At 40.0% G+C, this 26370-nt stretch overlaps 1 protein-coding gene across 7 annotated transcripts in view; it reads right to left on the bottom strand.

The window, feature by feature from the left end:
* Positions 1-26370, bottom strand: part of LOC131591631 (ras GTPase-activating protein 1-like) — a 183982-nt gene that overhangs the window by 65709 nt on the left and 91903 nt on the right. For all 7 annotated transcript variants that reach the window (XR_009280424.1, XR_009280423.1, XM_058862524.1 and 4 more), the window contains 6 exons: positions 25064-25184; positions 23987-24143; positions 21622-21709; positions 19350-19427; positions 13848-14005; positions 13493-13569 (listed from right to left, as the gene is read on the bottom strand). Coding sequence is in view for 5 of the 7 variants with exons in the window: in XM_058862524.1 (XP_058718507.1) it covers positions 13493-13569; positions 13848-14005; positions 19350-19427; positions 21622-21709; positions 23987-24143; positions 25064-25184 (679 nt within the window). In the remaining 2 variants the exon portion in view is untranslated. The remainder of the gene's footprint in view (positions 1-13492; positions 13570-13847; positions 14006-19349; positions 19428-21621; positions 21710-23986; positions 24144-25063; positions 25185-26370) is intronic.

Raw genomic sequence — 26370 nt, 5'->3', positions numbered from 1 at the left:
GCTCTTGAACCTCTTTGTTACCATTTTTAGTATTTATTTTTAGCTTTACTACATCTTTCTCAAATGTTGTAAGATGTTTTCTTTAATACTTTGAAACTCCCAAGTTTAAGTCTGTAACATTTTATGCAAAACATATAAAAAGTCCTTCCCAGACAGGTTACTGCCCAAATAATGACAAGTCAACCACATATGACAAAAACATTAATTCACTTTTTTTGGTGGTGTTGGTACCTTAAAACTACGAAGTAATGACCTGCACCAGCCTATTCAACCATAATTGAAAGTCTGATCTGACAGCTGACTAGTAAGCTGCAGTAGTCAGACCACTAACTATTCCAAATTAGGCACGTGCACTCCTGAACAGACTGTCTGGAACTTCTAAGCAAACACTCTTTTTCTGCATCTCTTGATGAAATCTACTTTTAACCAAGTCCCTCACATTTAAACAAAACAATTCCCTAAACAAAAAAACCCAAATCATCCCCCCCAAAAATCAAAACAATCAAAAACACTATCACACACTTCTTTTTCACTTTTCTGCAAAACCTTTGAAGAGTTCTAGCAGACTTTCCACATCCCAAATTCTGTAGCATGTTGGGTCATCATTTGCATAATCAGATAGTGGAACAGAATGACATAATATTTCTAATATAAATTTAATATCTCATATTCTTTGAAGTTGATGAATTGATAAGGTAAGACATTTAAGTCAGTCAGGTAGTGGATAAACCAATACATCATCGTCTGCTACTTATCACAAGTGCGGACTGGACTGTCTTTACACCAGATAATCAATTGATTGTCCCAAAATATTTCTTCTGAGCAAAGCTCCCATGTCCTCAACTGAGCAACATGCTTTCTGTGCTTACTTCTTGTTTTGCTTGTGCATATAAGGCATGTATCTCATTGACAGGAACAGTGAGATACAGGATTCAGAATAAGCTGATTGAAAGGAATGAGGGATTTGTCTTTACAAACTGTGTCTGCTAGTAGATAAAACTAGATACAGAGAGATAAAAGAAACAATGGGAAGGATTCCACTGATTGATAAATGGAATGAGAGAGATTTGTCTTTACAAACAAACTGTAGGTCTGCTGATAAATAAAATTGGATACTGAGATGAAAGAAACAATGTGAAGAACCATAAATTCCATAGGAATTCCACTGATTGACACAAGGAAAAGAAAAAAAAGGGAGAGTATACATTAGAAGGGGGTCTTAGGTATTAGGCGATCCAGGAAGTCTGTACCTCTCAGTTGTAATACATTTAGAAAAATGGTATGACCTGAGAATGCACCCTCAAAATGTAGAATGTAAGCTTCTTTCCCTTATCTCTTTCTCCCCAGTTCTCCTTATTGGCTATGTGAATATAATCCACCCTCTTCCCCCTGCTTTCAAAAAGACGTGTGTTATCAATATTCTTCCTCTTTCCCTCCTGCTCTCTTTCTCCATGGGATCCCAAGCACCAGAATAAAGCTGAACTTCCATCTCAGCAAGGGAAAGAGCATCGGATTTTAGTTCCTCTGGTCCATGCTATACTATCTCCCCTGTTTCCCTGGCTGAAGCTGGGTGGACAGTGGTAACAGAGAAACAGGGGACATAGAAATAATAGCACCTCTCAAGTACCTCAGCCAATGGGGAAAGAGAGAGGGAAATGTGGCCGGGAAATTAGGATAAAAAGGAAGCTGCGTCCTCTAAAAATTTGAGAGACCCCAGGGGAAATGCCCCATGGCCTCTCCCTTTATTTGAATAAAGTTACAGGACTCCTCTGTCTCCTTTTTGGACATAAACCTCTGGTGTTTGTAGATTAATTATCCTGACACTGATGATTTAATTTTTCCCATGGTTATACAGTAGCACTTCCTAGTGATAAAATAAATATTATAATCTTATTTTGATCTTAAAAGATTGAAACAGAAACATCAACATATGGACTGCAGAATACTTGTTATAATTTATGTTCAAAAACTTTAAGGAACACTTTCTGCTACTGAGAAAAGTATATTAAGCTATTAGGCTATATTCAATAAGAGATTGCCATTAGTTGAGAATTTAAGGATGTTTAAACTTTGCAGTCTAGCACATTATGATAGAATAACAAATATACAGAAAAACCCCAAAAAGTTGATCCATTCTTTGCAGGCATGGTCAAAACCTATATACAACAATCTTGAACCAAGAATGCTTTATGTGATGAACATTAGCAAAAATAAAAGGTAACACTGAGGTTTCTTAATGGTTTGTTTAGAAATTTAACTTAGGGATTAATATTTAGTAACAAGTTTATATTTTGATGATTAATAATTATAATCTGGAAATCAAACTTAAAGTGGTTAAAACTTATGATTTTTTTCAGAATGGAAATGAACTTAAGTTTACAGTGAAGCCTTTGTGAATCCTTTGTTGAACCCAACCAGAACCAACCAAATAAACCCCCTAAAACCACTTACTGATTCAGAATAAAAGCTTATCTAAATGCTGACAAAGAATAAATTGCTCAATAATGGACATATTAAATGCTGGCTTTCCCACCCACATCTTACTCATATCTTAGCACAATCCATTTACAAGGCAGTGAGGAGCTGTTAAGGACTTGAACCTCTTACACTAAGTTCTTCAAAGAAGGGGCTGCCAGCTTCCAATTTTTGGTACCTAGTGTTGGTAGACAATATGTTGTTACTATCATCAACGAGTACCTGATAGGCTCCATAGTTTCTCTCCCTTGTTCAAAGTCCACCCATGTCAATTCAAGAGTGCTTACATACACTACTTAATATGTTTAGCACATATTTCATGAAGCATATGAGAGGGAAGGAGCCAAGTACATAACCTGCCATAGCAGGCTTATTTCCCAGTGCCACAGAAGTGATACATGTGTATCACATTGTTTTTTTTGTCCACTAGCTCCATATTCTCAAATAACTTAAAGACCAAGCTATGGCACTACTGCAAATACAAACTGGCTGAAAGAAGAGACAAAGGCAATGTGCGCTTGCAGCCAACTGCATCCTGGGCTGCACCAAAAGCAGCGTGGGCAGCAGGTCAAAGGAGGTGATTCTCCCACTCTGCTCTCATGAGACTACACAGAGTACTGTGTTCAGCTCTGGGGCTCCAGGCATAAGAAGTTAGTGAACCTGCTTGAGTGGGTCCAGAGGAGGGCCACCAAGATGATCAGGGGGCTGGAGCAGCTCCTCTATGAGGAAAGGATGAGAGAGTTGGGGTTGCTTAACCTAAATAAGGCTGTGGAAAGACCTTATAGCAGCCTTCCAGTACTTTAAGGGAGACTACAGGAATAATGAGGAGGGACTTTGTCAGGAATTGTAGCGATAGGACAAGGGGTAATAGCTTTAAATGGAGAGTGGGTTAGGATTAGATACTGGGAAAATCTTTACTGTGAAGGTGGTGAGGCACTGGAACAGGTTGCCCAGAGAAGCTGTGGCTGCTCCATCCCTGGAAGTGTTCAAGGCCAAGTTGGATGGGGCTTGGAGCAACCTGGTCTAGTGGAAGGTGCCCCTGGCCATGGCAGCAGGTTGGAACTAGATGATCTTTAAAGTACCAAGACAAGTCATTCTATGATTCTATGATTCTATGGCATAGCCAGGACAGGTGACTCAACCTGACCAAAGGGATATACCATAATACATGGTGTTGTGCTCAGAAATACTAAGAATACTAAGCTAAGAAAAAGGAGGATGGATATTCATTATTAAGGCATTTGTCTTCCAAAGCAACCACTATGCATACCGAGGCCCTACATCCCAGCAAGTGTCTGGAAATCACTTGTTGATGGGAAGTAGAGAATAAATTTTTGCCTTTGCTTCCATGTGCAGCCTTTGCTTTTCTTTGTTAAACTGCCTTTATCTTGACTCATGAGTTTTTCACCTTATTTTTTCTCCTCCTGTCCCCCTGAGGAGGGGGACTGAGAGAGCCGCTTGGTGGGCACCTGGAAGATAGACAAGGTCAACTCACCACAAATACTGAAAAAATATAGCCCTCACATTACTCCTACTTCAGAGCAATCCACTTTTAAAAACTAAATTCTTATCCCAAAACGAAAGGACTGTTATGTTATGCTCTAAGAGTCTACCTAACCATGATCAAAAAACATTGCCAATGCTCTTGACCTAGGTAAGAAAAAGATCTATAACCTTCCATCAGTTGGATACATCCAAAAGTAGCACAATCTCCTTAATCTGGACAAAGAGAAGGAAACTACAAAAACACTTTAAAAGAAGTTACTGAAGTGTAGAGAGTTTTTTAGTAGAAGGTGGACACGATATATTAGTAAAAGCCTGTCTGCACAAACCAGCCTCTGGAATAAGTTGTGATATTAAAGGCTAAAGTCCTTGAAACTTTCCTGCAGAAGAGAGTAAAGCAAAACAATATCCTTGTGTACAGGAGCAAAAATGTAAACCTATGTGAATTAGCCAATAGTGGCTTGCTTAGCCTGCGGACCCTCTAGAACCTTATAAAAGGTGTGCTAAAGATAGAAATAAACGGCGTTCACTTTTACTTCTGTGAAGAGTGGTGAAAAAGCTGGCGGTCTCTCAATATCTGACGCTTCGAACAGGTACCCTGTGGGAAAGGGGTTTTGGAGCCGGCTGAGTGGATCTGGGCGCGGGAAGCCGCAGATGCGGATCGGTACAAGATAGGCAACCTGAGCGCGGTAAGACGCGGTGCGGTTAGACGCGGAATTAGAATTCAGGTTGCTGGGGGAGACTGAAGTGCGGAGGAGTGAGGGGTCGCGACCCTCCCCCCGCCGTGCGCCGCCAGCATGGAGATTGAATTTGCAGCGGCGAAAAAACTGCTTCTGAGTATTCTCATTAAACGAGGTGAAGCAGCCAGGGAAAAGGACCTGGATAAGCTCATTATATGAGCTAAAAATCACGGGCATTTAGCAGTGCTCCCACTGCTCTTTGCAGTTGAGGAGTGGACGGATATAGGGAATCTGATGTGGGAAATGGCAATCACGGGAAAGAGTAAAGACGTAGTAGCGCTCGGTTCAGTATGGAAAATTGTGTTAAATACCTTAAGGGATATGAAGGCAGAGTCCTGGGTCACAGCCACTGCTTTAGAAGCCATGGCTCGGCCCAAGACGGACGTGCCACAGTCACCTCCTGCCACATCCATTACCCGTCTAGGTGCATTTTTGGGGGTTGGACACGTTCAGCCAGCAAAGGGGCTCACAGGGAGGCAGTGTAGCACCACGTCAGAACTTTTAAAATCTCAGGGGTGCTCCGACGTGGCTGCATCTGCGTCAGCAAAGCCCTCTCAGGCTCCAGCCGCACCAGCGGAGCCTAAGCCAGAAGTTACCCTGCCAAACGCAGATGTAGAAATGACAGCTCCCCCGGAAGGAGCGGGTGCCAGCTCCAGCCAGGCGAAGCCTGATACGTCAGCAGAAATGAGAGCCACAGAGTGAAAACCAAAGATCTATCCTTCGATGCCATCTACTGTTCACTGGGGAAGACCACAGGACATTCCGCTCCCTCCAGACGATGACATCTCTATGCACTCCGATGATGGATGGCCTCCAGGAGGAGCGGAGCCAATTAATGGCAACGATACATCAAAGAAAGAGCTACTGGAATGGCAACAACAAATAGAGCAGCTCGTGCAACAGCTGCAAGCTCAGATTGAACAAACCCTACGTGCAAACAGAGCACAGCCTCAACAAGAGAAAACAGCTCTGCAGCAAACACCAAGGCAGCGAGCAGAGTCAGTTCAACAACTGCAGGATATGCTGCATCCTGAACCATCTGCTCCACCTTTGGAAACGCTGTCAACACCACAACCTTGTTCTAGCTCTACCACCCTGGAGGAAGAGAACAGAAAGCACAGAGCACAGCAAAGGTGGTCTGGCATCATTCGAGATGCAAACCTTGAAGGAGAATGGCATGCAGAAGGGGCAGTCACTTGTCCCATTTTATATGATCAGCAAAATCCACATTATGAACAACATGACTGGAAGATCTTGCAGCAAGCCAAAAAGACAGTTACTGAACATGTCATTAAATCTGAAGCTGCAAACACTGCATTGGATTGCCTATTCACCTCTGATGCTAATAGTCCCATAGACAGCCAAAATCTCGCATGTCTGCTTTTAACTCCATCACAGCTTATGGTGTGGAAAAAGGAATGGAAAAGGTTAGCAGTTCTAGAAGCCAATCGACCTCGAGATCAAAATGATGTATTATATGGACTTAATCCTGACATGCTCACCGGTTCAGGAATTTACAGTCATATGGCTGTACAGTTAAACTACCCTCTTGCAATGCATCATTTGTCTGCACAGCTCGCTCGTCAAGCCTTTAATGCTGTGCTTGATTCAAAGCCTCATCCTTCCTTCACAACAGTACGGCAAGGCCTCACGGAACCGTATCCCCATTTCATCGATCGTCTGTCAGCAGCCCTAAAAGCTCAGAATGATATGACTGAAGAGGCAAAACAGAACATGTTTAAACTGTTAGCTTTTGAGAATGCCAACTCGAAGATAAAGCCTATCCTTGCCACACTCGCAAAGCAAGCGGATGTGGGAGACATGTTAGATATCACCGTGAGAGTTAATCAGACGCAACAAGGACAACTAGTAGCCAATGCAGTTGCAGAAGCCATCAAGCCAACTACAAGTCTACTTGCTGCTGCAGTCAGTAAACTGGGAAGCAGATGCAAACCTTCCACCACACCTCCAGCCATCTGTTATCGATGTGGCGACAGAGGGCACTTTCGAAAGTCCTGTCAAGCTACTGTGTGGTGTGATCGATGTCAGTCAGACAATCATGCTACTTCCGTATGTCGCCCAGCAAAAAACATGCACAAGAGTGTGAAGAGCCGCCGCGCGGGGACACAAGTTGCCGGCCCAACTCTATTCAGCAGCTCAACCCACCAGCAACTAGGGGAAGCCTGGGAATTGATTTGATAGCATCAGTAGATGTCACTCTCATCGACAGCACCATCCATAAAATCCCAACTGGAGTTACAGGACCTGTTTATTCTGTCACCAGTGCACTTGGTGCTTTGTTGATTGGGAGATCATCTGCTGGAATTGCAGGACTTATTGTTCTCCCAGGAGTCATTGATGCTGATTATACCAGTGACCCAAAGGATTTGGGTCAACAGGAGACACAGTGGTGAATCTCGTTCAACAAATGAGCCATCGGCCAGTAGTTGAAATCACCCTGTGCCACAGATCAAAACAGCAAAGAGTCAAGATGATGTTAGACATAGGAGCTGATGTTACCATCTTCATCCGAGTTTGGTGGCAAAGAGAATGGCCTCTCCACAGAGCCTTAAGCTCAGTACAAGGTGTAGGAGGATACTCCACACCGCTGAGAAGAGTACAATCGATCCAGTTTCGATTTCCTGAAGGACAGACTACCACCTTATGTCCATACATCATGCCTTTGCCTGGAAGCCTTGGAGGGCTCGTTGGTCGAGATGTTCTCAGCCAGCTCAGGGCAACACTAATTCTTCCCAATCAATCGCTTTTTCAGTAGTTGCCACTGCTGACAGGCCGCCAACCCCAAGGATTCAGTGGAAATCTAATGAGCCTGTGTGGGTTGAGCAGTGGCCTCTCTCTCAGGAGCGGCTGGCAATTGCACATGAACTTGTCAAGGAACAGCTACAAGCAAAGCATATCCAACCGTCCTCAGCCCATGGAATACTCCAATTTTTGTCATCCCAAAGAAGTCCGGAAAATGGCGACTGCTGCATGATCTGCACAAGGTAAATGACCAGATGTGGGCAATGGGAGCATTACAACCAGGGATGCCCTCTCCCACAATGCTGCCACAAGAATGGCATCTTTTAGTCAGATTTGAAAGACTGTTTCTTCACCATACCCCTGCAAAAAGAAGACACAGTGAGATTTGCCTTCACCTTACCATCAATTAACAAAGAAAGGCCATCTCAGAGATTTGAGTGGGTGGTCCTTCCACAAGGAATGAAAAATTCTCCAACAATGTTCCAACTGTTTGTGCACTGGGCATTGACACCTGTGCGGGCCAAGCTCTCCCAGACAATTATTTATCACTACATGGATGACATCTTGCTTTGTCAACGTGATCCATTCCAAGATGAAGATCTCACATTTATCACCGTGCAGCTCGCAGCGAAAGGCTTGGTGGTTGCCCCAGAAAAAATTCAAAAACAAGCTCCATGGAAATATCTAGGGTGGATTCTGACATCTTCGTTGGTCCACCCACAAAAATTGGAATTAACCACTGAGATCTGCACCCTTAATGATGCCCAAAGACTTATTGGAGATCTGCAATGGGTACGATCCATCACTGGTATCCGAAATGATGAGATGACACCTTTAATGAGCCTTTTAAAAGGCACAGACCTGCAAACTCCAATTACCCTTTCTGCTAGACAGAGGAAATGTCTCCAATACCTAGGGAAGAAACTGCTTTCAACACTAGCAGACAGAAGATTGCCAGATGTGCCTTTGGAACTTCTGATTTGTAACCACCCTATTGCCCCATGTGCTATCATATTCCAGTGGCCTGCTTGGCAAAAAGAGAAAGGGGGAGAAGACCCACCTGGAAAACGTCAAGATGCCAAGCAGCCTGCCAAGAAGCTATGGTTAGTGCAATCAGCAAGGAAATGTGCAGAGCCTTTAGCGATCCTTGAGTGGATTTTTATGCCGCATACGCCACCAATGAGTATTTAGCAGAGGATGGAAGCAATTCCTTGTCTCATCAAAAAAGCGAGAACGCGAATTGTGGAAATTAGTGGTGCTGAGCTGGAACATATCAGTCTACCAATAAAAGTAGAAAACTTTGAGTGGATGCTGAGACACTCAGGACCAATTCAATTAGCGCTGCTCAACTATCCAGGAACTGTACACAACAGGCAACCTAAAGATCCACGCCTACAGATCATCTTAAAGCAGCAGTGGTTGCAACAGCCCAAAGTCGTGAAACAGCCGGTAAACGGCCTTACAGTATATACTGACGCAGGAAGTCGGCAGAAAAAAGCAGCCTGTACCTGGCGAGAAGGCTCAAGTCGGAGAAGCAAAACTATAGATGGAGATGCACATGACTCACTGCAGACATTAGAACTTACAGCCGTCTCATGGGCACTGTCTCATTGGTAAGACAGAGAGCTGAACATTGTATCAGATTCATTGTATGTGGTAGGAGTGATACAACGTATTGAAGATGCTCTCATCAAACCACCAGCTAATAAGCGACTGTGTCAACTATTTTTTCAAATCAAGAGAGCAATTGAGAACAGAAACGAGTCTTGTTGCATCATTCACATTCGCAGCCATCAAACAGAATTAGGTCTCGGAGAAGGCAATACAAAAGCTGACACGCTTGTTAGTCCTGTTGTAGCAGCACCAAGAGATTCTTTCGCAGCTGCAAGAGAGAGTCATGCTCTCTTTCATCAAGCCGCAAAAGCCTTACAGAGACAATTCAACATCAGATCAATAGATGCACAAGGCATTGTAAAATCCTGTCCACAATGCAGTCAATATGGAACCTCTCTAGGCTTAGGTGTTAACCCTAGAGGTCTTCAAGCCTGTGAAATCTGGCAAATGGATGTAACATATGTGCTTGAATTTGGTCACCTCAAATACGTACATGTCACAGTAGATACCTTTTCAAAAATGGTTTGGGCCACTGAACAAGTAGGAGAAAAAAGCATACATGTAATCCGACATTTGGTAGCGTGCTTTGCTGTAATGGGAGTTCTGAAAGAACTAAAGACAGACAATGGGCCTGCATATGTAGAAACACGAGTATTTTGGTTCTTAAAAAAATGGGGAATCAAACATGTAACTGGAATTCCCCATGTGTCAACTGGAAAGGCCATTGTAGAAAGAGCCCATAAGACCCTAAAAGAGTATTTAAGTAAACAAAAAACACCTGAACAATCAGACCCTGACATTCAATTGCAGCAAGTGTTATACACTCTAAATTTCCTCAGTTTAGTTGGAGATTTAGAGCAACCCCCTGTGGTAATTCATAATAGTCAAGTAAAGATGCAAGCTACCCCAGAAGTTAAGTTATATTATAAGAACCCAAAGATAGGAATCTGGGAGGGACCAAGTCCATTGCTATTTAACGGGCGTGGTTGCAGTTGTGTTTCCACAGATGCTGGACCGCTATGGGTGCCTAGCCGATGGACCAAACCAGCCACGAAAGATCTGAAGAACAATCAGAATGTTGATGCCCTCAGTCAGTCTCTGATCGGCTGCCAGCTGACATCACGAGAGCAACAGATGTTTCAAGACTGAATTGTGTCAAGTCATAGTCTGTTTGTGAGAAAATTCTGTAAAAGATCTGAGAAGAGTGCAGAGACTCTATCTAATTGTATACAAAACAAATTGTAGTTGTGTGTTTACCCTTTAAGCAAATTGCTTTCATGCTTAGACTACATATATACCAGAGCACGTGTTAAAAGTAGTTAAATAATAGTTTAAGATAAAGAGTTTAGATTGTGTAGTAATTGTTATGTTAATATAAAGTATAAGTATTCCCCCTTCAAGAGCTAGTGTAAGCATCTTTGAAAGTTCATTTAACGTTAAAGTTTTAGCTGTGAGTTTGCAAGTATGGTGTCCTCTACATGGAACAAACTACTTATGGTAATTGTGCTGTGTGTAGTCCCAATCAATTGTCTGCTGACTAACATCCAAAAGCGACAGAACATATGGGCCACTTTAGCACACCTGACAGGTCAAAAATCAATGTGTTTAAGCTTAGCCACACCTGGAGATCCTTTTCGCACCTGTCTCATAGGAGTCCCTGAATGGGATCCTCCAGCATCTAAAGGTCTAATTAGTAATGAGACTCGACTGAATCGATTGGCAATGTTGCAAGAGTGCAATTGCACCATTGACTTCACATCTAGACAGCTTGAAGCCTGCTGGCAAGCAAAAATTATCAAAGTTCTTAATGTTACCATGGAGCCCCCAGAAGAATTTGATCTGCTAGGTTCCACCAATACCTCAGGTGGATGAATAATGTTTGAACCCCCGACAAAAAGTCATCCTGACAAAGTAATGCAGCACTGAGCTACAGTCAACCCATTAGTTGATCTCGTTACTGCCACTGAAAGTAAAGCTTTTTACTTACAGTGCAATCTCACAGGACGATTGCCAAAGCGATTACCTAGTTCCATATTCCTAATCTGTGGGGATAGAGCATGGAATGGAATTCCTGCTAGTCCACATGGAGGGCCATGTTATCTTGGGAAACTTACTTTGATCCACCCAAGCTTACATCAATTGCTGAATGTAGCTAGCAAAATAAAAAATATCAAACAGTCAAAGTGAAGACTAAATGAATTACAATGTGATAATGTTAGAAACCCAGACTTTTGGAATTGTGGTCTAAAATGGGCAACCTCCTTCTTCATTCAAGGAGCAGCTGCCGCTAAAAGCTTAGCAACTCTAACAAGGCTCGCTTGCTGGACTAGAAAAGAATTAAACTTAACATGAACAATGTTAAGTGAACTTTCAGCCGATGTAAGCAGTGTACGTCATGCAGTACTTCAAAATCGAGCTGCAATCGACTTTTTGCTCTTAGCGCAAGGACATGGTTGTGAGGAATTTGAAGGCATGTGCTGTTTGAATCTTACTGATCATTCAGTTTCCATTCATAAGCAACTACATCAGCTACAAGATGGGTTACATGCCCTAAAAGAAGATAGTCACCCCATTGGAAGTTAGTTCGCCAGCTGGGGTATCACTGGATGGTTGAGGTCTCTTGTGCTAGAAGGGGGACGGATTTTACTTATGGTGTTAATTGGGATAGTGGTTTTAAGTTGTATGTTATCTTGTCTTCGTAGAAGTGTAGAACGAGCTGCATCCAAAGCCTGGTTTGTGAAAAAAGAGAAAGGGGGAATTATAGAGAGTTTTTTAGCAGAAGGTAGACACGATATATTAGTAAAATCCTGTCTGCACAAACCAGCCTCTGGAATAAGTCGTGATATTAAAGGCTAAAGTCCTTGAAACCTTCCTGCAGAAGAGAGAGTAAAGCTAAACAATATTCTTGTGTACAAGGGAAAAAATGTAAACTTGTGTGTATTAGCCAATGGTAGCTTGCTTAGCCCGCGGACCCTGTAGAACCCTATAAAAGGTGTGTTAATAATAGAAATAAACGGCGTTCACTTTTACTTCTGTGAAGAGTGGTGAAAAAGCTGGCGGTCTCTCAGTATTGAAGTATCCCATTCAAGAATTATCCTTAGAAAGGGTCTTTTCCTAACCAAAGCTTTGGCCAAGATAAAGAATTTTCTAGTTCAAATGCATAGAACCATGCAATAACAAGGTCACAACTGTAATCAGAAAGTACTTTTGTCTGTCAAATGAAATAAATATTTTTTTCCTTTTGCTATGCAGAAAATTTTGTAGTCAAAGGAAAGAGAAACAGTTTTGAAATTTAATTAGGTTTGGCAAGAGCATTCAGTCTTTAAAGTAATTCTTCTACTTTCGTCACAGTTTCCCTACAAATCTCTTCTCTGAGAGGAAAAAAAGAGAAGTAAATTGACACGGAGGCAAACATAACAGGCCAGTAACACAATACCATGCAAATCAAAACCAACAGTAACAGATTATCAGTACTGTGCTAGGCTTTGGGACAGGTCTGAACACAACAGAAAAGTACTTGGAACAACTGTTGGCCGAGAGGGTGTCTGCTCTGCAGGCAACAGAGAGGAGACAAAGGGATGAAGTTATAAGACAATTATGGTGGGAAACAAAATACCTTGAAAGCCAAAAAATCACATTGTGTGGCTCAGAATTCAAGTGTGGGTTTTTGGGGGAGGGTTCATTTTGGTGGGTTTGGTTGGGATTTTTTTGTATAGTTTTTCTTTTAGAAAGCTGATAAGTCTTACCGTGTTGTTAGTAGTTTTCTGGAATAGAAAAATAGAAACAAAACAGCTAAAGAAGCTGTGTAAATAACAGGAGGAAAGTACACTCTTGGGAACACAGATGAGATAGAATGGGGGGAAGAACAAGATGCTACAAGGACTGATGCAAATTTCGTTCTACAGACTGTCAAATTGGAGGTTTTTTTTAATTTATTTTCAAGTGAGGAAAGTACTACTGTTTCTCCTTCTTTTGCACTGGAGGCAACAAAAAACCCTGAGAAGGACAAAAGTAACTCCACACAGTTGAGCTTAAAAAAATTAAAGAAATTAACTTAATGAAACTTAACATTTTATGAAGGAGATTAATTCTGACAGCTTCTCTTTTTTTTTGTTAAATATGGTCACAGTATAACACAACAGGTATACTGGAATAGAGCTAGAAAAGTCATCAGATATATAGTATTGGATTACTGTGCATTTTACTTCTAAAAAACATGCAGGTTCTTACTGTAAAAACATTAATGTAAAATCAGTAACAGACATCTAAAACATACCAATACAGCTGTATGATAGTCACAGAATATACTTAATTCTCTTGTGATAATATTTGTCAAGAGCAATCAAACTCTATCCATTGTTAAAGAGTATATGCATCCTTTACATAAAAATACTTACATATATCTGGATCTTTACTTTTCTTTGTTTTGTTACTAAGACTTATCTCAAATCTATTAATATCAGATGAAAGATCACTGGGGAAAAAGACAGAAAGCCCCAATTAATATTATATTTGGCCAACATTTAAATTTATTCTAAAGTTATTTCAATCCTGAGTTATCATGACCATCCAATCATATTAACAAAGATACTTAGATTCATACACAAAGTATTATCCATGCATTTGTGGATCCTATATAACCATGCATACAATATTTTTAAAAAGCAGATACAAAACAGTACAGTGCAAAGAATCTTAAATGCAATGCAACTTTCAAGTGAAATTCAGTAATTCAATAAGATTAAGACTTACTCAAAGACAAATTCTTCTGACCATACAGGGTTCTGACCTTCCCTGATATGTGTTTTTGCTACCTGGACACTGTTCAGGTAGATGTTACAATATGGATTAGTAAAATGTTTTACTGGGAGCGTATGAGCTTCTTCCACATGCAGGATAAGACTGCTGACCTAAAGAAAATACACAAAGTTTATTTATTTATTTAAGAAAGAATGGAATTTTCCCCCCCCTCCCCCCCGTGTGGAGGCTTAATGTTAAGGAATAAATATTAAATACAAAATATAATTTCCTAATAGAAAGAGCAGGGAAGAGGAATAATGAAAGAAGATTTTAAGAGGCACCAAGGATAAAGTAAGAGCAACAACTTAAAAATAAACCTCCAGCACCATAGCTTTACCTCATTTTTTATTTTTAAACTATCACTATAAGATTTGCAATTGCTAACTTTTCTATGCATAGAAAATTCTGATGAAACTAAAGACTTGTATCTTAAGTAAGAACCATGGACAAATCTATGGATGCTAACTCTGAAGCAGGCAGCATAGTGCCTGTGGGATAACAGGCCACATAACTCTCTCAGTCTTGCCTGAGAAAGTGGCCTGAGAAATCATAAGGAGGAATTAAAACAATCCTCAGAGATAGAAAACAGCCTTGCAGGTGCTGTTTGTCTGTTTCTTGTTTTCTTGCAAGAGAAGGTTGAGGGGTAGTGAACCCCACTGACCAATGATGTTGATGTGTTAGTTTACTAACCAATAAGAGTTTTCTTTTCTGTACTTTTCATGTATCGGTCTATAAAAAAGAGCTGAGGTAATAAACCGAGAGAAATTCTTCAGTTTGACTCCACAAGAGAGTCTGTGTCGTTCTTCTCGCCGTTCCCAATAGAGCGACACAAATCCAAACACAATGCTGCATTTCATGCTTTCCTAATAGATTAGGCTCAATTGGAGTCAGCAGTGAACCCTGGCAGCAAAGAGGGCAAACCACACCCTGGGGTGCATCGAGCACTGTGGCAATGTGCCTCAGGGGAGACAAAGAGTTAACATTGTCCCACCCCAAACCCCTTGTGAAGGGTGGCCCAGGTGTTCTGATTGGGTTTGAGTCCCTGGAGGGTTCTCCCTTGGTGTGCTTCTACTGGTCCCTGACCCTGAACTCCACCCTCAGGGGTGGAAATCCTTAAGAGTTCTGTCCCTCAAAAACCCCTGCTGTGCCTCTGTTCAGAGCTCTCTGTTCTGGACCTGACTTTGTTCTCATGCTGAATAAATGGTTTCATGAAATGGGAGCCCGTCTCGGTTGGTGTTTCATGCTGGTCCCCAGAATCCTGCTGCTTCCCTGGACAAGATCCTGAGGTTGCTGACTGCAACAGAGCACGGCATAACCAGCTAGTCAAAAGGGATGATTATCCTGCTGTATTTAGCATTGGAGCGGCCTCACCTTAAGTAGTGTGCAGTTCTGGGCCCCACCATTTAAGAAGGATGTGAAGGTCCTTGAATGCATCTAGAGAAGGGCAACAAAGCTGGTGAAGGAGTTGGAATGAATGTCCTATGAGGAGCAGCTGAGGACACTGGGTTTGTTGAGTTTGGAGGAAAGGAGGCTGAGGGGTGACCTCACTGTTCTCTACATACAGCTTCCTGAGGAGGGGAAGTGGAGAGGGAGGTGCTGAGCTCTTCTCCCTGGTATCCACTGACAGGATGTGTGGGAATGGTTCAAAGCTGCACCAGGGGAGGTTTAGATGACATTAGGAAGCATTTCTTTACTCAGTGTGGTCAAACAGTGGAACAGGCTTTTCCCAGAGAGGTGGTTGATGTCCCAAACCCATCAGTGTTCAAGAGGTACTTGGATGATGCTCTTACTTAATACTATGCTTTAACTTTTGGTCAGCCCTGAATTGATCAGGGTGTTAGACTAGGTGAATGTTGTAGGTCCCTTTCAACTGAAATATTCTATTCTAAAAAACAGTAGATTACATAAAATTCTTTTGTTTAAAAGGCTACACTGTTTTCTCCCTGTTATAAGGAAGATATTAGTCTGTACCATAGATTATCAAAATAAGAGCACTTGGAAACTCATTTCCAAAAAATGAGAAGTGAACACTCTGAACTCATTTACATTAAATACATTTTAAACAGTCTACTATTTTACAAACTTCTGAATTGCATGCAATTCATAGCTTAATCAAATATCTAGAGATATCAACTGAAGTAAATTTAGTCAAATACTGTGGAGGCTAGCTTTGGAGCAGGCTGTAGGCCCATGGCCTGCCAGCCCTGCCTGAGAGCTAGCCTGGGAATTTCATGGGAGGATTCAAAACAATCCTCAAAGACAGAAAACAGCCTGCAGGTGCTGTTTGTCTGTTCCCGTGTTTTCCTTGCAGGAGAAAGTCAGGGGGTGGTGAACCCCACTGACCAATGATGGTAAATGTAGCACTTTACTAACCAATAAGAGTTTTCTTTCTGTACTTTCTACGAACTAGTCTATATAACATGACTAAAGCAATAAACTAGAGATTCTCTCCTGTTCTGACTCCCTTGAGAGTCCCTGTCGTTCTTCCTGCCGTTCCTAATTAGAACGACATCTGGTGACCCCGCGTGATGATGAACCGACCCTCCGAGGTCTGGTAACCCGACGTGATCTGCAACCGACCCCTCGAGGTCCGGTAACCCGACGTGAACTGTATCTACTGACCCCTGAGGTCTGAAGACAACCGACGTGACGCTGAACCCCTGAGGGTAAGCAGTGAGCGAGGACAAAGCCAGCCCTTCCCCCTAGAGGGGAAAGTGGAATTCTCCCGAGCTTTCCAAGAGGAAGCTGGTTTCTAACCAACAGGATAGTGGAGCCTGCCGGAGAGCGGGCTTGGAACGGCCTATCTTGGTGAAGCAGAGCTTGAAATCCCGGGTCCAAGCCGATAGCGTTTGCATAATTGCATTCGCAGAGCCGCCAAGATAAAAAAAGTTTTCATAATAGAGAACTGTGATTTAGCTGACGAGCAACTTGTCAGCTTTGCATGGCAAGACGCCTTGCTGAGCATGGGACTCTGTATTCCTGAAGAAGATATACGCGCTTTGTTCCACTGTGTGAAAGCGCAGGAGTTTGCTATGACTGTGAATGATGTGTTTAACCTTGAGATTTGGTGGTCAGTGGGAGACCACCTGTGGACTAGGCTAGCTATGGGAGATACCAGTGCGTGCAGCTTAGCAGCAACTTGGGGAGTGATTTTTAAGGCACTGGAACAGTGCCAGCCTAAAAACAGTGAAACCGAGCTGTGTGGCGGTCCTTCAGCTCTGCCCGGACCCTTAGAGAACTTTAGCAGCGGGCAGGAGCAATCCGTGGACCAGAGATCTCCCTCTCCAGAAAAATTTGAGCGCCCGCCATCCGCAGAGCTCGGCGCGCAGGTTTTACCAGCAGAAAAACAATAGAAGAGCGAAAATCGCTCGGCTCTGCCTTTACCGCACCCGCAGGCGCCGCCATCGCCAGCGCAGCAAGAGCCGCCTTTGCCTGCGCCCCCCGCGGAGCCTCCGCCGGCCCCTCCAGGACCAGCGCTGCGAGCACTGCTGCCAGCGGCCGCCGTGGAGCCTCCGCCGGTGCCCCGAGTACCTGCCAGTGCGGCCGCGAAAAACCTTCTCTTCAGCCCCCCCCGCGCCCAGGGGGCGGGGGGCGCCGCCGCCGCCACCGCGGAGCCAAGGCAGACGCCCTAGCACACAGAAGAGCCGCAGCCACCGGTAAAATCCCCACAGCGGCAGCAGCAGCGGCGAGAAAAAAACGAGAGAAAAGGTGGAAAAGAAGGAAGAAAAAGCTAACTCAGGACGCCGCCCGCCGCCACCGGCCGCGGGCCGGGCGGCCATCCGGGCCCTCTGGCTCCGGCCGGCTGCGAAAACCCCATAAAAGCCGAGCCGAAGCCCGGATCTAGAGCCGGGGCCGGGGCGACCATTCCCCCCCCCGCACCCATCCAAGGTGCCGGCCAAGAAGCGGCGGGGGAGGGGGGGGGGAGCCCAGGCCCCCCTTTCGCTCGCGCGCGCGCACCCTGTGAGCTCCTTTCTTCTGTGCCGCCGGAAGCAGCGCGAAACTGCGGCACCCGCGCGGACGCCCCTGCTCCCCCCGCGCGTGTGCGCCCCGCGCGGAGCGAGCCGCGAGGGTCGGCGCGGAGCCGCGGGACCTGCACAACACCCCCGCTGCCCCGCGCTCGCCAGCGGGGAAGCGGCGGGGAGGACGGGGAGCGAACTTCGCTCCCCCTCGCGCCACGAACTAGTCTATATAACATGACTAAAGCAATAAACTAGAGATTCTCTCCTGTTCTGACTCCCTTGAGAGTCCGTGTCGTTCTTCCTGCTGTTCCCAATTAGAACGACAAAATACAAGAAATATCATACTTGATCAGGTCAAAATTTCATTTAAATGCAAATATTCAGTACCAGAAATTTCCAAGGACAGTTTGAAAAGCCCTGAAACTGATATAACTTCTGTAAGGCAGTCATGGAAGTATGATTTTTGATCTTTATACACTTAATCTACCTTGATCATTCATGCTTTTTATAGTTTTCACCTCTCGACATAGTCCAATACTTCCCATACTTATTTACCTGGACATTCTTTTACTCATTCCAGCCTATAGTTTTCTCATTTTCTTTATAAATCTGATATAAGACAATCAAAACTAACTGTATCTGAAATGAGAATACCATAAATATTAAATAGTACCCATCTTTTATACTATTTCTTCATGCAGCTTAACATTTGCTTTGTGTTTGCAAGTACAGAATTATTTCAGATGATCACTCTGTAGGTGCTTCGCTTTTTTGTCTCCAAATTTTTTCTGCCACTTCATATATCAATTGACCTAATTTAGTTTACTTCAGAAGTATTCAATCATCTTTAATGTTGACCACAGAATAATTCTGCATTTCCTAAAAAAACCCAACCCATAAAACGTATTCCTTTTCTTATAGACTGGTAAAACAGCTACTTCCAACATTCATAGCATTCAAAGATATCAGGGATTCTTGATTCCCATTATTCTTCAATTATCACTTATGTAGTCATTTATGATTATTTGTCCTTTACCTCTGAAAGAAATTCTGGCCACAACAGTACTCTCAAGAAACCAAAAGGATATAAACCACAATCCAGTTAAGCATGCATTTGTCACTGAAAAATTAATATATTAGTTATACTATTATTTTGGTTACATGTGGCATAAATCTGTCAAATCTGGTGAACTGTAAAAGTTAAGACAATACAAATGCTGAATTGTTGACACTTACTTAAATGTGATCAGGAAAAAAACAAAAAAAAACCATCTGCCAATTTCCTAAACACCATTTTGATCTTTGTGTATATAGATATAATAGAATGTCATTCCTGTTGGTTTAACCAACGTACTGTATAACTCCAAGAAAAAGAAAGCACATGCAGGATTTACTATTGTTGAAAGGAAAGTTCTGACATCTATCATAATTTTGCAAAAAGGAGGCAACCTCTCCCCCTCTTCCCCTCCCCCTCCCCATATCTATATAGCTTCACCTGACGTAGACGTTTATTTGATGTCCCTGGACTGTTTTTCCTTAAACTGCAAAACATCTGCAGAGCCTTCATCCAGTCCTAAAAGATAAAGGCACAAAACAGTGTAACAAAAAGTCAGATACAGTTTCTTGCAATAGAACTGACATATCAAAAATTATCTGAAGTTGTTTCTTTAGCTTAAAAAGAACAAACTTGTATACAACTAAGAGCATAAAACTTTGAATAGTAAAGCAAAATTCATATATTTCTCAGTAAATCTAAAAAGACATTTGCAAATTTGAGTTTCTCCTTTTAGAAATATCAGGCATTACTAATGGATATACAGTGTGACCTTTATCAATTTTCCAGATTAGTCATACTTAATTAAATAAAAAATAGTATATAAAATGAAGCAAGACTTGATTGTTTCTGAGAAAATAACAGTTAAGTCAAACTGTTCTGATCATTCTCTCCTCTATTTTTATATGCAGTTGTATTTACTCTATGTGCTTCAAACAAAAAACAAAGCAGCATTAACAGAAAAACACTGAAAAGTATAACCTTCACCCCCATTCTCTCTGCTCACAAATACATAAAGCAGAGTAGATACTTGGGAAGGTGGAAGATATACTATAGCCTCATTTCTCATGTTTTCACATCCCACACTGTCAAATTTTGTAAGTTCTCATGAAGCACAACATTTAGGCTTTGACTAACATTCATAAAGGTGTAGGTCAAAGATCTGCTAGCTACTCTCAATGTGCAATTTAATAATTTTTAAAATACAGGTACATTCAATATTGCAGCTATTCTCAAGTAAACCACTTTGGGAGTGAAGTTTATGCTTTCAAAACCTACAAAACAAGGAACTGTGAACTATGCATCAAATTTTTATTAGCTTGCTTTCTTATTCAAATAAGAAAAAACAAATAAAGAACCATAGAACTTACTAAACACTCTAAATTAATCTAAATATTTCCTAGATACAGTCACTTTATTCTGCCTTTTAACAGGAAAATCTATCCCCTTAAATGTCAGTTTACAGCAGCAAGTATGAACAGTGCACCATAGTATGCACAATATCATGAGGCTAACATATGCATGAGGCTAACACATTACATTACATTACATTCACTTAATGGTTTTTACAAACAACAGACAACATGCAATCCATTGGACAGCTGCTTTGATATTTACATCATATGAAAACCATCACATTTTCCTTAGTATGACAACAAAACTATTCTTCTGTGAAATGTTACAAAGTTCAGACAGCTGTAACTTCTGAGAACACAAGCATCAGTAAAACATCTTGTTTTGCTCTTATTTTAATCCATATCTCACAGCAAAAAATAAGTAATTTTTTAGTTACTGGTTTAAAACCACGACACATCTGATTACCTGAACCAGAATAATTTTATAAAAAAAATCCCAATATTCTGTAAAAATGCAGTGAACATCTTAAGTGTTAAGAAAATCTAAACCAAAAGCAGATTATACCAAATGTTCAGAAAACAGGACAGGATATTCTGCGTGTCCTGACAGGATATTCTGCCTACTATACATTCTTAAATAAAATCATATGCATAGCTTGACTTCTGACACAAAATGTCTGTTTCAGAGCTCTGGAATACCAAAACAACTTGATGAATAGGAACATAGTCATATTTTCCATATGCTCTCCTATTAGTGAGTGACATTTAGAGAATTAAACTTTATTCCTACATTTCTTAATCAGCAAATATTAACTGTTAGAGAGCTAACAACTAAATTATACCAATGTAAAACACAAAAATCCCTTTATTTTGTGCACGATCAGGGCCTAAGACAGGACAACTAACTAAATGGCTCGACAGATTTTGGTTGGTGGGCATACCTGCATTAGCATTTTAGTTCTTATCAGGAATGTGCTCTTGAAGCAAAACTCCCATTTACCATGCTCTGGTTCATTAATTGGAAGAGTGCTGGAAAGTGAAATTTGTTTTTGCACTGAACTACTCCAAATTATATTCTCCAGAAATATCTAATAGAAACTGATGCAAGTTCAGTCTATGGGACCAGACTAGAACTTCTCCAAAGTAGAATTCTTAAAGCATAGGTAATGTAGGTGCTGGATTATCATCACCAACTACATCCCTTACAGATCTGCTATTATTGCATGGTAATATTTGCTAATGTCGACATACCCACCACACATTGTACACTTACTTTCTATTAGAGAAGGATAATATCATTAAACACCACAAAACAAAAAATTGATTTTAAAATTATATTTACGAACAAAAGCTCTCACCTGCACTTGTTCTTGAGTTTCTCCCGCAAAGTAAAAGATGTAATGCTCTTCACTGAAGTGCTGAACTACTATCTGAAAGCAGTTTGGCCTTAAAATCAAACAAAACAAAAATGTCAGAAAAAAACCCAACAAGAAATGTCTCTACATGCTTCTAAAGTGCATTTTGATTGGAATGAATGATGCAATTTCAAGAAAACTGCACTGTAGTTCAACTAGTTTGTTTCAGAATATTTTAGAAACTTGGAACAATTTATATTGAATATACATGTACACTGACTTACACTTGAGACAAAAATGCATCTGATAGCATTAACAAGTCTTTTATGAGGACTATGCACCACAAACATTTTAAATTATGCACAGGTTCAATATTACATCCCAAGCACTTAATCATGCCTTATGGATTTGTTGTTTTAGGAGTTCAGAAAACTATATTAACATAAGGAATTCTTTATGTGAATGTGTTCCACAGCTCTCACAACCAATAAAATGTGTACTGGATCATGATCAAATATGTCATAGAAACTTTTAAAGCTTTAAATGTGAGTATAACATCATCTCCATTTTATGTATGTACACTCATTTGTCAAGAAATATAAAAAAAATTTTGTACTGTTATATTAAAAGTTGCACACTACAAGTACACTGAGTCTTCCACTTTACCTTCAAGGTAATTTGGCTCTCCCAAACACAGTTACATGAAGGATCTTACTTCACTTGCATTTGATATTTCAGTCTTCCATTCCCCCCATCCATTGTTTAGGTAAATACTGGCATGGAATTTTCTGGCTATGCACACAGGAGGATTGAGGAGGGGGGAAAAAAGTAGCTGAGTCTGGGGCTACTTAAATTATTGTTAAAGACATGCAAAGCTACAGCTCTCGCTGTACTTCTGAGAAAAGGGGAAAGATATTTTAAGTAGGTGATAAAAAATAAGAGGAATTCTGTCTCAACTACAGTTCTTCATCAACAGCTTTTCCAAGCAGGTGCAACCATACATCTCCTTCTACCCACACTTTCAGTGTTACTTATTATCTGAATATATTTTAACCCACAGTACAGCGTTTCTTAGAAGCTGCTCAACAGTCACCATTAACCAAAACAATCCTTGTTTACAGTCTCCACCAAAGTTTTGTGTATAAATGCCAACTTTCATGAGGAATATTTCAGCATGTTTTTCAATGGTACCCTCATATCTGTCTCCTCATTGCAACAGTTGTGCAATCTTTCAAAATGATTGCGATATGTATAAAAATCAGATGCTACGAGAACACCAGATCTTTGTAGATTAAGAAATGCCACTAATTTTAAACATCTATCTTCACATTATCTATGTGAAAAGACTTTAAGTTGATTAAATACTCTTAATAAATATTAAAATGCATGGAATAACCAGAGCTGCTGTTTAATGTGTTTTTCTATCTGTTATGAAAAAATAACAACATTTGCAGGAGTAAATGCATATTTTTCTTTTATATCTCACAGGATTGCATATTTTTTTATAATTAACAATGAAAAAAGTGTGATCTCTTTCATCTTAGTTACCAATGATATTAGGAAGTGGTTTGATTCTCAATGTCTTTGCCAATAATCAAATCACTTGCAGTTGACATATTTAGTACAGTAAATGAAACTGTGAAAACACTCTCTTGCAAAAATAATTTTTAACATGTTTGCTTATATGAGCTAACTTGTTCCTCTAACATTGGTTGGTCTAATCTGATTCTTATTGATTCCTAAATAGAAAAGCACTGACACATTATCAACCTAATTTAGCTTTCTAATGCCTATCAACAAAAGAATGTAGATCTTGGAACTGACAAAATTCTGGATCTTATAAATTCTTGGTTCAATCAGATTAAAACACTCAATACATTTGCTTCACAATCTTTTTTAATACATGTAGAACAATTTATACACAATATTGAAAAATGACAGTGCAAAAGGCCAGATCATTATCACAACATATTACATGAGAAAATTTTAAATTCCAAAATTTCTTACTATAAGCTGTTAATGAACAGTTACTAGCAATCAAGTTGCTATGACTTGACTTTCCATTAATCAGTTAAATTTGTTTACATATGCTCTTGCAATCTACACCAACTATGGAATAAAATGCAATATGAAACAAGTGTCACAATACTGGCATTTCATAATCAGGAAAAGCTAAAACAAAAACCAAAACAACAACCAACCAAAAAAACCCCCACACGTGGACAGTAACCAGGGCTCAGGTGTCAAAACCCAAGTTTATTGTGCCAGGCCAACTTGCTCATTAGTGATTGTTTGTATCTTGTATATGTCTCAAACTAGTAGCTAGCTGTCCTGCTGTATGTACAAGAATTAAAAGCCAGTGCTCTACCTGCCAAATAAACTGTCGTGTACTCCATAGACTGAACACACACTAAGGTCTATTAATCCTTTAGGTTTTGTGGCTCGTTTTTCACTTTCAAAATAAATAAGCTGGGCATCATTTCCCTCCAATATAAAGTACAAGTTTTTCCATCTCTTTCCTTTACCTGTAAGGAAAGTACAATAGTTTTAAAGAAAATGTAAATTATGTAAATTAAGAAAAAAGAGAGCAGTGAGGTTTTTGTCAAAATACAAACAGAAGAGAAATGTACACAAACAGAAGAACAACGTACAGTTAATTATGTTTAAGCAATAATATCAGTATACATACTCAAGTTTTTCAGCATGTAGCTAAAACTAGACCCTCTTCACAGATTAAAGTACAATTTCAGATGGTTCACTAAACATTTTCATTAATCATAGTGAGAAGAATCCATCTATACAGTTTGCAAATAATATATGATTCTGTAAGCAAACTAATTTATTATGGCTATTTTAAGTAAGAAGCAGAGTTCTCTTTATATGAGAAAATTATTCCTAAACTCTTACCAACTGATCAGCATAACAAATTACATCACAATATCTTAAATCGAAATGACTAAAAACCAGAAATGGGAATACAGTATATGCAAATCTGCATCAGAACCACACCCCAAACACACATATATAAAAAAATTTGACCATTTAAAAAAAAAAAGAAAAAAGAAAAAAAGCATTAAAAAATGTTAATTTGTTAATTCCTGGAGATTTATATGTCGAGGTTTGTTGGAAGACAGATTAGATGTACCAGTAAAATGTGGATTTAGCCACTGACTAAAACAAAAATAAATCACTCATTGTTTAATGTCCACTGAATTAAACTGATAAGGCTCTGAACTTATTCATACATAAACCACAGTACGTTTTGGAAAAACATTCAGCCTTAATTTTGAAATTGATCATCATAGATCCACCACAGCCCTTCATAAACAACCTTTTGCTCACTTCAATTTTGCTTCCACTAGTACCACTACTACACAAAATTTGCATACATATCTTCATTTTTTTAGAAAAAAAAATACATTTTATAAAGTCAAACAGAACTCACTTTTTTTCAGAAGATATCCTTTTTTGACAATATTTTTATAAAAAGCATCCTTTGTTTTGCGACGAATTGTATTGTAGATTTCTTTTCCATCGACTATATCATTAAACATTTGTTCTTGATGCTGGTAAACAAGAAAGAAATCAACATTTTTTTAAGCTCAGAAATCACTGTGAAACAATTGCATACTATGCAGCTACAATTTAACTTTTATTGAATGCTACCAATTCTTTATTGTCTCATGCATCTTAACAAACCAATACAATTTAATACAATACATTTGGCAGAAATGTAATATAACTATTTCTTGTGGAATAATTAGGCCACAATTACAATATGAGAAGAAAAACAAGGTTTAAATACAGACCCATTTTCAAAAAGTAACATCTGTATTTATGTTTTTTAATACTAAATAGCTTTCAGTGATTTATGCAAAATTTACACAAATGTTTAAAGGTTATTTAGCTTCTGTCTTCGACCAGGGATTTTGGGACTGAATAAGGATAAACTCTGAACCAACAAGAATGGTATAAATCAGAATAAAAACTGAATTATTAACACACAGCTAATGCACAGTTCCTCACTAATCTTATTAACACTCATATCCTAAATGACTATCATTCTAACAAAAAGCAATAGGAGAAAGTAGAAACAGGACATCGAAAAAGGATAAATTCACATATAAAACAAAGATCTGGAAATGTAGTTACCCAGCTAGAATGGCCAAAAGCCAAGCCAAGTTTGACCTTACCAAGTCAGCTGATCAGCAAAAGTTCTTTAGCCATAAGAAAACATGAAAACCAAGACTATCAAGCAGTGAGAACAGTATCGAGATGAAGTGATATGCATTAGCTCCATACTAAATACTTTAATTTTCTCTCCTCTATTCCATAAGAATCATGGTTTTAAACAGCATGACAAAGGCAAGATGAAAAACATTTCAGTAACAGGAATTACAGGACTGACAATATAAGCAATATCCAAATTTTTACTAACTCAATATAATCTCCATAACATATCTATGAAAGAAATAACATACAAAACAACACATCTAGTGAAAAATGTTTTAAAGTAAATTTCAAAATTAGAAACAGGAAGTCTATTAGATTGAAGCAACAGCATGCAAGACTTGATTTTTTTTTTTTCCACAAACAGCATGACAGTATGTGGTAATTACACCACCAATATAGATTTTTTTTTAGCAAAGGAAAGTCACAAATATATCTTAATAACTAAAAATAATTTGATGCAGTCTCACATGGAAAATTAGTTAACACAGAGAAAGTTATTTATACAGGAACCATAATTGG

This window comes from Poecile atricapillus, chromosome W (genome assembly GCF_030490865.1).
Source record: "Poecile atricapillus isolate bPoeAtr1 chromosome W, bPoeAtr1.hap1, whole genome shotgun sequence".
Lineage (NCBI taxonomy): Eukaryota > Metazoa > Chordata > Aves > Passeriformes > Paridae > Poecile > Poecile atricapillus.
Note: the sequence above shows the minus strand (reverse complement) of the source record. Positions and strands in the feature narration are given on the sequence as shown.